This window comes from Hyperolius riggenbachi, chromosome 1 (genome assembly GCF_040937935.1).
Source record: "Hyperolius riggenbachi isolate aHypRig1 chromosome 1, aHypRig1.pri, whole genome shotgun sequence".
NCBI classification, from domain to species: Eukaryota; Metazoa; Chordata; class Amphibia; order Anura; family Hyperoliidae; genus Hyperolius; species Hyperolius riggenbachi.
This window is the reverse complement of record NC_090646.1, coordinates 521,675,687-521,687,638: the sequence shown is the minus strand read 5'-3', so window position 1 is coordinate 521,687,638 and position 11,952 is coordinate 521,675,687. Positions and strand designations below refer to the sequence as shown.

Sequence of the window (11,952 nt, the reverse complement as noted above, 5' to 3'; positions counted from 1 at the left end):
AGGAACGGATTACAACAATTCTTAAAGCGGAATATAACTCTGCATTTCAACTTTGCTCTAAAACATTATTTACAGCATATTATATGCAAAAAGCATTTTTTTTATACTAGACCAGCATTGGAAGGGTTAAACACAGAGGTTTAAAGTTCCGTGGAGAGATATGCAGAAGTTCAGATTGTTACATTCTATTTAGTTAAATGTATCTATTGAGAAATGTTACACACTCTTTGGCTGTCCTCCAGCTCCTTCTCAGTCAGAGAGAGTGAGTCACATTCAACACTTAGATACATTTATGTAAACAAAATGTATCTATGTCAGCTTCCGATGCGTCTGCAGAAATCTCCAGGAACTTTAAAGCACTGTGTAACCCTTCCAATGCTGGTCTAGTAAAAAAAAAAAAAAAAATGCTGGTTGCATATAATATACTGTAAATAATGTTTTAGAGCAAAGTTGAAATGCAGGGTTATATTCCGCTTTAATATTAAAAAAGTTGTAAAGGCCTATGGCCCCCTTGAAACTGTGGGGGAGCTTCCTGACTTTGGAAATACTGAGTGCTTCAGATGTCTCCCAAGAGCTCACGGACGTGTATTTGGCCAGTTAGTGGAATACACACAACGTGACAACGCTGAAACGTGGAAGCAAGAGAAGACAGGGAAGGCTCTATAGGATCCAAAGCCTTCCCTGTCCATAGCATCTGACTTTAGGGAGTGGGGGATGGGGGGGGGGGGGGGGGTATAATTAGAAGCAAATAACATTACACAGAACAAATAGTGTTTTAAAAAAACAAGATCAGAACATACACCTAGATGTCACTACCGAGAACCCCTAAAGTTATAATTGTGCAAATAAATACAATTGATTGGGGAGGTGCGATTGTTCACATAAATTCCAGGATTACACTTATATTTGTAAAATATTGCATATTATAGAAGTGTGTCAGTATACATTGACAGTGCCATAACTGACATTACACGTGATGCAGTTTTGTGGATTCAGACTATCATATTACAATATTGCTAAAAATCTATACATGTATAAAAACTCACTTACTCATCAGCTGTGCTGTGTCAGTGCAAGTGTTGTGCTCATACCATTAACTGAGCGGTAACATTCTACAGTAAAAACAAAAGGCTAAAATCGTGGCTTGCCAGTTGTGGCAGTGTTGTATACTAGTGCTACATGTAACGGTTTTAGCCAGCAAGAGGGCCAGTACCACCCAAAATTATTATTATTCTAGGAACAGATACTGATGACCTGCATCTCTCAATAGGTGCTATTTTATAGTAACTCCATCAATGAGATCTCAGTGACAGAATGCCCAGCTTTGGCCTCCAGCAATCTCCCTCATCCTACTGTAGCTAGAGGGATGTCAAAGCTCCAGCTACCATCCACATGCATGTAAAAAAAAATATGAAAGGCCAAACAGGGATAACTAGATTACCTTCCGAGGACCTATAGCTGGAGGCATATGGAGTGGGGGCTGCAGACCTCTTCATAGAATGCTGTAAAAGGAGCCACTATGTGGTGCAACCCAGCAGCACTCACCGAAAACTAAAATAGCAGCTTTAGGTGGACTGTTCCTTAACAAGGATTGCTGCAGTACATTTTTCATGACTGTTCAAAAGACTTTTCAGCCCACTGTGCTCTCAGTTCCAAAATTTCTGCACCAAATAAATCATGAAGTGTAGAGAAGCTGACAAGGTCTTCATCTGTTTCACCTGTGGCACATGCTTCAGCTGCACCAGCACCAGTCTGCATAACCTGCTCTGATACCATGGTGAGAACCTGGGTGCCTTCCTCACAATTATGTCTTAAATGCCCTTTGGTGTAGCTATGTTTTGGTCCATTTACAGGAATGATGCCATTAGACACATTATCAGGTGTGCTATTCCATGGCACACTGCCATTGTCTTTTAGAGAAGGCCTATGCTGTAGGTCAGGCACAATGGTGCAGTCACTGTGGAAACTGGAATTCGCTTTTGTGGAGCCTGAGGTCCCACCAGAACATCTTTGACTTTTCTGCATTTCTGAGAGTTGCTCCTCCAGTTCCTTCACTACGAGTCTTATGTACTCAAAATTTGCCCTGGAAAGAACCTTTACCCAGGATTCCATGGTATTATGGCTTTCAGCAGCAAGAATATAGGCACGGGATTTGGCATAGTCAAACTTTATTGCGAAAGCAAATTCCTCAGTAGACTCGCACAACTCCACTCTGCTTCCTTCCAGTATGATGACACCCAGAGGCTCTTTACTCTCCTCATTGTCATAATAAAAGAGCATATTACCCTTCAGCACAAACCAGCGCTTGTGATAAGAAGCATTGCGTTCACCCTTCTTATACAAGAACCCGCACTTATCCACTGGTGATTTGCATGTGGCATAATGGACCAGGTTCTTCTCATTGAGCTTCATGTCTTGACTTGGCCCCTAAGCATACATGAAATAAGAAATCAAAGTCTTCATCAACATGTTATTTTATGTATTAACATTTTTTTGGTAAACTTGAAATATCAATATATATCAATATACTAAAGGGGAATTTCATGTACTCTTCTTTGTGTGAGATACTAATGCTACATACAGACAGTAGACTCGTCACCCAAAATCCACAAATCAGATTTAAGGAGACCTTATAATATTGGTGCATGCATACATTGTCAGGATCTGACACTACCTTTGTACCATGTTGGTAGTAATGTTTATTTTACCAAGTAGCCACATACCAGTAGCTACTCGGAATCAAAATTAAAATTAGACAGCTGTGACCACAGGAGAGGGTGGGGTTAACATACCCATGCAGCCGTCTGATCTGATGCATCCCACGTTGCATGTCACAGGGCGGGAGTAACGTAGATTGCGACGTGCGATTTCTGATTTCCCCCAATCTAACCTAACACTGTGCCCATCTTTGGTGTCATGTGACCAGCTTAAAGAGACTCCGTAAGAAAATTTTGAGCCTTATTTCTTCTATCCTATATGTTTCTATAGCTGTTCTAATGTGCTCTGTCTTACTGCAGGTTTTCCTACTTGCACAGTGGCTGTGTTATCTCTGTTATATGATCTAATCTTTTCTCCTCTGTTGGCTCTGTCAGGCTGAGGCAGTCAGGCTGGAATGTGCTGTGCCGATTGTGATTGGATAGAAGCTATACACACCCTCTCCAGGCCCCCTGCACACTCTGTATGACTCACACACTGAGCTACTCTCAGCGTATCACTTGCTATGTCTTTTGTTTGTAAACACTGCATAAAACTGGCAATTACAAGCCAGGATTGCAGCAGGGAGAAGCAGAAACAGCACAGAGGAGACCAGGAGAACATAATGAATAGAATGGTATGCTTTTTGCTGTAAAAATTTTACAGTACAGATTCTCTTTAACAGTCACATCCTCTGCTCTAATTGTCTCAACCCCAACCTGTCGTGCACAAAGATGATAAAGAATTTCTGATCTGAACAGGACATTTTTGCAATTTTTTTCCTATTAGTTGGCAAATATAATGAACAGAACAAAACAAAAAAAAAATCAGGCCCCCATCCACAAGCCCTTGCACTGAATCCCCCACACCAAATCCTCCACACCAAATCCTATGCCCCTGCCACATTTTATTTTAATTTAAACATTTCTATTCTGTCATTATGAGGGGGAAAATGAACTGAAATGAATTCAGCATCAGGCTGCAACACAAAAGTGAAAGGCATTTCATACATTCTGACTGCAATATATGTGACTGCTAGGGGACAATTTATTACAAAAAGAAAATGTAAAACAGATTCAGGATTATTATTCAGGATAAGTTTATCTGTAATCATAAACATACCAATAACAATAATCCATCTTGTTTGTTTAATATTTTCTATAACATGATAGCACTGAATTAAGTAGTACTGGATTTGAAGTGAATGTGTTAAATTCTAGAAAAGCTTTTGCTGTGTGTAGTAACTTAATGAGAATGTATTATCGCGCATGGCCACTAGAGGACACTTGGCCTACACATTGAATCCACAGCTCCAGAACAGAGAATGCATGCAGTTAGCCACCTACAAATGACAACATCACACATGGTAAGGAGGGCTGTCCCCACTGTGCAGATTTGTAACATTTAGGAAAATGCATACATTCTGCACTTTGCAAGGACCCATGCTTTTTTCCACAGAAGGCTTTGTTAGCATTCCCGCTTATGCATTGCATTTCTTTTTCAATATGTGAACACACCGCAATCAAACTCATTGCATTAACTACATAGGGTCTTCACCTTAATTATTGAAGGTATGATAATTTCATAAAAATAGGCCTCTTGAAGATGTTAAATTTCATGTTTTAATTTCAGTTCCTATATTTCGTAGGCTTGTGTTCAAAACACATTATTCCCTAAACGTACCGTATATACTGCAGTGACTCACTCATGCCACAGGTCATTATACACAATTATGAGAATGCTGGGAAAATGTACATTTTAGTCTAAACGCAGTCAATCATGAAATTGGTTTGTTATGTGCAGATGGTTTGGGTGCCAATGCTTAGCTACAACCTAATTCCAATAATCAAAGGGATTTTGGTTGTGGTGGGTGATCCTGGCCAGTATTCAGCTATCTTATAGCTGATGAACCAGCTTTGAAGAATTTGGACCCCAATAAAAGCATTTGGCGCTAAACAGGAAGAAAGATGTCAGTTATGGTTAGGCATCATTTGGCAGAGGCAGGGTTGGCAGAAGAGGAGGAGAGGTGTCATGCAATGCATTTCATAGCCAAACCACCTGAGTATTAGCAATTACTTTGACGATACTCTTCACCAAAACCAACTATGCCAAATCCATGCATAACCTCCACTCACTTTCTGCCAGGAAGTCAACTGCAATCACCACAACCACAGCTAGTGAACTATTAGTTTAGCTAACTTTAACGGGAAACTACCGTATATACTCGGGTATAAGTCGCAAAATTTAGGACTGATTCAAAGTACAAAAGTGGGGGGGGGGGTCGACTTATAGTCGCATAGTCCTAAATTTTGCGACTTACAGCCTGAGTGGGGTGAGGGTGTGTGTTATGGATGTGGGGTGTGTGTGTGGAGGGGTACTCACCATCCATCGCTGGGCGCAGTGTCCTCTCTTTTCCTCTTTTCTCCCTCACTCGCGCGTCTACCCCCTTAAGAGATGGTCCGGCTCCCGATGTCACATGACGTCGGGAGCGGAAGTTACCGCGCGAGTGGAGGAGAAGCGGGCAGAAGAGAGGAGACTGCGCCCAGCGGTGGATGGTGAGAGGAGACTGCTGCAGCGGCGGGGAGAGCAGGCATGGAGACAAACATCCCACCTTCCACAGCCTCTATCCTCCATCTACTTTCCTTTACCACGCATCCCCTTGTGCTGATACCAGCGTCTCCTGTGATGATGTCATCACAGGAAACGCTGGTATCAACGCATGGGATGCCTGGGAGAGGAAGTAGATGGAGGATAGAAGGTGAGATGTTTGCCTCCATGCCCGCTCTCCCCACCGCTGCAGCCTATACATGGGGGCAACTATACTGGCTACCTACCGATGCTACTGGCAACTATACTGGCTACCTACCTATGCTACTGGCAACTATACTGGCTACCTACCTATGCTACTGGCAACTATACTGGCTACCTACCTATGCTACTGGCAACTATACTGGCTACCTACCGATGCTACTGGCAACTATACTGGCTACCTACCTATGCTACTGGCAACTATACTGGCTACCTACCTATGCTACTGGCAACTATACTGGCTACCTACCTATGCTACTGGCAACTATACTGGCTACCTTCCTATACTGGGGCAACTATACCTGGCTGCCTACCTATGCTGGCTACCTATACTGGAGGCAGATACCTGGCTGGCTTACCTATAGACTTATACTTGAATAATTGGAAAAATCCACCTTGTGAGGGTCAAATTTTGGGGGTCGACTTATACACGGGGTCGACTTGTATCCGAGTATATACGGGTATATGCCAAAACTGCAATCCCCAAGCAATACAAGCTACTAAATTCTAAATGAAAGCTATCTGACCTCTGGTCAGCGATGTCACCCACAACATTTAAAAAATAATTAGACAAGTTGGGGTGGGCGTGTTACATGTGAATGTTACTTCAGTCTCAATTGCTGATCACTCTAACAAGTTTTTCTAAGGATACCAGTCATTATTTAACTTTTCATGGGTTCAGTTTTTACTGCAAAGGTGGAGGAGCAGCTCATTGTGATTGTACATAAAAGGAATGTTCCTTCTAGCAGGGGAACTCTGCATGACCTCTCAGGTTTGGGTAATTCCTGCACTTTCAGACAAAGTATTTATTAAAATGCATAAGGGCTGGTTCAGACGGACGTTTGGAGGCGTCGCGTTCGTTTGCGTAGCGGCGGCAATGCGTTCGGGCTTTCAGCAGCGTTCGCATTGCGTTCGGATGTGGTCGCGTTTTTTCTTCCCGTAGAGGAACATTACCTGTCGCGGTTAACATGTAGCTTCCAGGGGCTCCTTGAACGCCAGGGAAAACCGGGACCCGAACGCCGCGTTCGTGTAAATGTGCGTAAAAGCTTGGTACAAATGCTCCCATTCACTTGAAAGGGAGCGTTTAACGCCAAGCTCCAAACGCTGGCGGTAAACGCTGCACAAACGTCCGTCTAACCCAGCCCTAAGAGCAATAGTTGTAATCTGAAAGTGAATAATTAAAAGAGCAAAGTTACCCATTAGCTCTCAGTTATGACCAGAAAACAGGATGCATGTCAGGTCAGCACTAGATGTTGCGAACCTCCGATTTTCGGTTTGCGAAAAAGTTCGCGAACCGCAAGACTTCAATGGGGATGCGAACTTTCAAAAATAGAAAAAATTATGCTGGCCACAAAAGTGATGGAAAAGAGGTTTCAAGGGGTCTAACACCTGGAAGGGGGCATAGCGGAGTGGGATACATGCCCAAAGTCCCGGGGACAAATCTGGATTTGACGCAAAGCAGCATTTTAAGGGCAGAAATCACATTTAATGCTAAATTGCAGGCCTAAAGTGCTTTAAAACGTCTTGCATGGGTATACATCAATCGGGGAGTGTAATTAGAGTTCTGCTACACACTGACACACCAAACTCACTGTGTAACGCAGCGCAAACAGCTGTTTGCGTAGTGACGGCCGTACTGGACTGGTGTGCACCGTGGCCAGAGTGTAGGCCGTGGCGTTTTTCAAGCCCATATGGTCGCCGGGCTGTGGTAGCTCAATGATAGAACAACAGTGACTGTCCAGCTAATCAAATTTGGTCTGACCACAATGAAGCAACGACCCTATTATCTTTTGTGTGCCACCCCCACCCGAGACACTCAAATAGCCGGCGGTCATTGCTTCATTGTGATGCGCAAGCCGCTTCACCGCGGCAAGGTAATGATCATGAAGGGGGATGGGCACATGTACATGCCTTTTGTTTTGTTGTTGCAGCCGCCCGCAGTGCAGCCAGAAAAATTAGGCAGGCATGTACACGCACCAGAAAAATTAGTGTAGCGGCCGCTGCTAGCAGCAGCCTTAAGAATTGAGGGAATCCGCCTAGAGTCCTGGACCCTGTTGGTGGTGGCGGAGAAGACAGTCAAGCGGCCTGCAGGCAGAGATGCTGTGTGTGGGGACTGACTTAGTCTTCGGTCGTGCAGTAGCCCTCTGGGATCCATTCCTCATTCATCTTGATAAAGGTCAGGTACTGAACACGGTCGTGACTTAGGCGACTTCTCTTCTCAGTAACTATGCCTCCAGCTGCACTGAAGGTCCTTTCTGACAGGACGCTTGCGGCAGGGCAAGAGAGAAGTTGTATGGCAAATTGGGACAGCTCTGGCCACAGGTCAAGCCTGCGCAACCAGTAGTCCAAGGGTTCATCGTCGCTTTTCGCAGAGTCTACATCCACACTCAAGGCCAGGTAGTCGGCTACCTGCCGGTCCAGGCGTTGGTGGAGGGTGGATCCGGAAGGACTATGGCGAGGAGTTGGACTAAAGAACGTCCGCATGTCCGACATCACCCTGAGATCGCTGGAGCGTCCTGTTCTTGCCTGCGTGGACTTGGGAGGAGGAGGGTTACTGCCAGTGGTACCTTGATTGCGTTGTGCAGCCACATCACCCTTAAATGCATTGTAAAGCATCATCGACAGCTTGTTCTGCAAGTGCTGCATCCTTTCCGCCTTTTGTTGAGTTGCTAAGAGGTCCGCCACTTTGTGCCTGTACCGAGGGTCTAGTAGCATGGCCACCCAGTACAGGTCATTCGTCTTCAGTTTTTTGATACGGGGGTCCCTCAACAGGCTGGACAACATGAAAGAGGACATCTGCACAAAGCTGGATGCAGACGTACTCTCCATCTCCTCTTGCTCTTCCTCAGTGACGGGACGCAACTCCTCTTCCTCCCCCCAGCCACGAACAATACCACGGGAACGTGGAGCAGCAGAAGCCCCCTGTGACGGCTGCCGCGGTTGTTCTTCTTCCGCCGCCTCTTCCTCCTCCACAGAAACACCTTCCTCATCATCACCATCATCAGAGTCTGACTCCTCTACTTCCCCACACGACTCCTCTTCTTCCTCCTCCTCCTCCTCCCCCCTCTGTGCTGCCGCAGGTATTGTGGGAACATCGGGTTCGTGTGTAAATGGCTCCCACGACTCCTGCTGCCGTAACTCTTCTCGTTCACGCTCCTCCACAGCTGTATCCACCACTCTACGCACAGCACGCTCCAGGAAGTAGGCGTAGGGGGATCAAGTCGCTGATGGTGCCCTCATCGCGACTCACCAGTTTGGTCACCTCCTCAAAGGGCTCCATGACCCTGCATGCATTTCGCATCAGTGTCCAGTTGTTGGGCCACAACATCCCCATCCTCCCAGATTGTGTCCTTGTACTGTAATGATACAGGTAGTGGGTGACTGCTTTCTCCTGGTCTAGCAGGCGAGAGAACATCAGCAGGGTGGAATTCCAGCGAGTCGGGCTATCGCAAATCAGGCGTCTCACCGGCAAGTTGTTTCTACGCTGAATCTCCGCAAAGCGTGCCATGGCCTTGTAAGAGCGCCTGGAATGCCCACACAACTTCCTGGCCTGCTTCAGGACGTCCTCTAAGCCTGGGTACTTGGACACAAATCTTTGCACGACCAGATTCAGCACATGTGCCATGCAGGGTATGCGTGTCAGCTTTCCCAAATTCAACGCAGCAATCAGATTGCTGCCGTTGTCACACACCACGTTGCCGATCTCAAGCTTGTGCGGGGTCAGCCATTGCTCCACCTGTTTGTTAAGAGCAGCCAGGAGAGCTGCTCCAGTGTGACTCTCCGCTTTCAGGCAAGACATGTCTAACACTGCCGGACACTGTCGTACCTGGCATGCAGCATAGGCCCTGGGGTGCTGGGGCTGTGTAGCTGGAGAGGAGATCGTGGCACCAGCCAAAGAGGAGGAGGATGACGACAGCGTAGCGGTGGTAGCAGGTGGAGAGGAGGTGGCTGGAGGCCTGCCTGCAAGCCGTGGAGGTGTGACAAGTCGGTCTGCTGCGCAGCCACGTACTCCCTGCTTGCTGCCATCGGTCACCAGGTTGACCCAATGGGCTGTGTATGTAATGTAGTGGCCCTGCCCGTGCTTGGCAGACCAGGCATCCGTGGTCAGGTGGACCCTTGACCCAACGCTGTGTGCCAGAGATGACACCACTTGCCTCTCAACTGCTTGGTACAGTTTGGGTATGGCCTTTTGTGAAAAATAATTGCGGCCTGGTATCTTCCACTGCGGTGTACCAATGGCCACAAACTTACGGAAAGCCTCCGACTCCACCAGCTTGTAGGGTAATAGCTGGCGAGCTAATAGTTCCGCCACGCCAGCTGTCAGACGCCGGGCAAGAGGGTGACTGGCAGACCTTTGCTTCTTCCGCTCAAATACTTCCTTCACGGACAGCTGGGTACTGCTGTGGGCAGAGGAGAAGGAACCGCTCAAGGGAAGAGGCGGTGTGGAGGAGGGTGGCTGTGAAGGTGCAAGGGAGAAAGTGGATGAAGACGATGCACCTGAAGGAGGAAGAGGAGAAGGAGGGTGGCTTGTCTTTTGAGGGGTGCTGCTTTTCCTCAGGTGTTCTTGCCATAGCTGTTTGTGCCTTCTCTCCAGGTGCCTTCGTAAGGCACTTGTCCCTACGTGAGAGTTGGCCTTCCCACGGCTCAATTTTTGCTGGCAGAGACAACAGATGGCTTTGCTCCGATCTGAGACACACACGTGAAAACATTTCCAAACCGCTGAGCCCCCCTGGGCTGATGGCGCTACGGTGGCATCAGCAGCTGACGTTGAAGGGCATGTGTGCTGGCTGGCCATAGCTGGCGATACATGGCGCCGGACACTGCCCCCAGCTGTTTCTGAGGACGAGCTCCCTCTGCTTCTATCATGGAGCCGTCTCCTCCTACTCCTCTCTGACTCCTCCTCTGAACTGTCCCCCTGGTCATCTCCTCTACCGGGAACATATGTGGTATCCGTATAATAGTCATCATAATCCTCCTGGCCAGCTGTGCTTTCTTCAGACACCTCCTCAAGTGCACCAACTTCAGGTGGTCCACCATAATCCCCATCCACACACGTTATGTCCATATTATCGCCACCTAACTCAGACGTATGTGGTGGTGTACCTGCGCCTTCTTGTTGTTGTGGCAGTAGTGGCTGGGAATCTGTGATTTCACCACCACCACCAAATAACTCCTGCGAAGTGTCAAATGCACCAAATAACTCCTGCGAAGTGTCAAATGCAGCGGATGTGGTGCTTGTTGTAGCGCTGGTGGCTGCGGGAGATGAGGTGTTCTGTGTTAAAAACTCAATCACCTCCTCACGATTTTGGGAAGTGATAGCACGTGCTTTCTTCTGAGCACTGTATTTTGGGGCAGGTCCGCACGAAATCAGAGAAACACCACCTCGCACAGACCTGCCGGTGCCTGGTGGCATTCCTCTGGGCCTGCCTCTTCCTCTACCTGGTTTGTCCATTTTGTCCATCTCGGGGGGATGCTAGCTATATGCAGTGAGGTGGGTTCTCACTCAACACAACCGGTAGTTAGATGCAGTGAGGTGGCCAGGTGGGTTCTCACCCAACACAACAGGTATTTAGATGCAGTGAGCTGGGTTCACTCAACACAACGCTAGGTATATGCAGTGATGAGGTGGGTTAAGTATACACAACAGGTACTGGGGTATATGCAGTACTGGGTAGTACAATGTGCAGCTCCCTGTCACACACACACACAAGTAGTCACTGAATGTACTGGGCTGCTGGCAGTGGCACACACACTATCAATTAGCAATGCTGTGCATGCAACAAAAGTGTCAGTTTGACACACAGAAAAAAAAAAAAAAAAAAAAAAAGTACAGGATGAGCTCTGACAAGAGCTGTTGCTGGGTGCTATAAAAGCAATAACAATCAGCCAGGAGCAAGCTAAGCAGCCAAGAACCTAACTAATCTGTCCCTAGAAGAACAGGTCTGCAGCAGCTCTCCCTAGTCTGTCTAATAGCAGGCAGACGAGTGACTGTAATGGCTGCTGGAGGCTGCCTTATATAAGGGGGGTGGGGCTCCAGGGCTTAGTGTAGCCTGAATGGCTACAATGTGCCTGCTGACTGTGATGCAGAGGGTCAAAGTTAACCCTCATAGTGCATTATGGGGCGAATCGAACTTCCGCAAAAGTTCGCCTGGTGCAGGCGAACGCGAACCCCCGAAGTTCGCCTGGAACCGTTCGCTACACCTCTAGTCAGCACAGGAAATACATTGAGGTTGTTTAGTTTGTTTTAAGTATGCTTGCATTTTAATTAATGTATAGCAATGTCGTTTCTCATAGTGAACTTTCTTCTGATGTTCCATTTTGAAACAACACAGTCTAATATACCCTGCTGTACTACAGGCTACTCTGCTATCCTACTATACCCTGCTGTACTACAGGCTACTCTGCTTTACTACAGGCTACTCTGCTGTCCTACTATACCCTGCTGTCCTA

The 11,952-nt window shown here is 46.9% G+C and overlaps 1 protein-coding gene across 3 annotated transcripts in view; it reads right to left on the bottom strand.

Annotated features, from left to right (window-relative positions):
- Nucleotides 1-746: 746 nt before the first annotated feature.
- Nucleotides 747-11,952, bottom strand: part of PHETA1 (PH domain containing endocytic trafficking adaptor 1) — a 43,607-nt gene continuing 32,401 nt past the window's right edge. For all 3 annotated transcript variants that reach the window (XM_068271626.1, XM_068271625.1, XM_068271624.1), the window contains one exon: nucleotides 747-2,427. In XM_068271626.1, the coding sequence (XP_068127727.1) occupies nucleotides 1,609-2,412 (804 nt within the window). In that variant the 5' untranslated portion in view covers nucleotides 2,413-2,427 and the 3' untranslated portion in view covers nucleotides 747-1,608. The remainder of the gene's footprint in view (nucleotides 2,428-11,952) is intronic.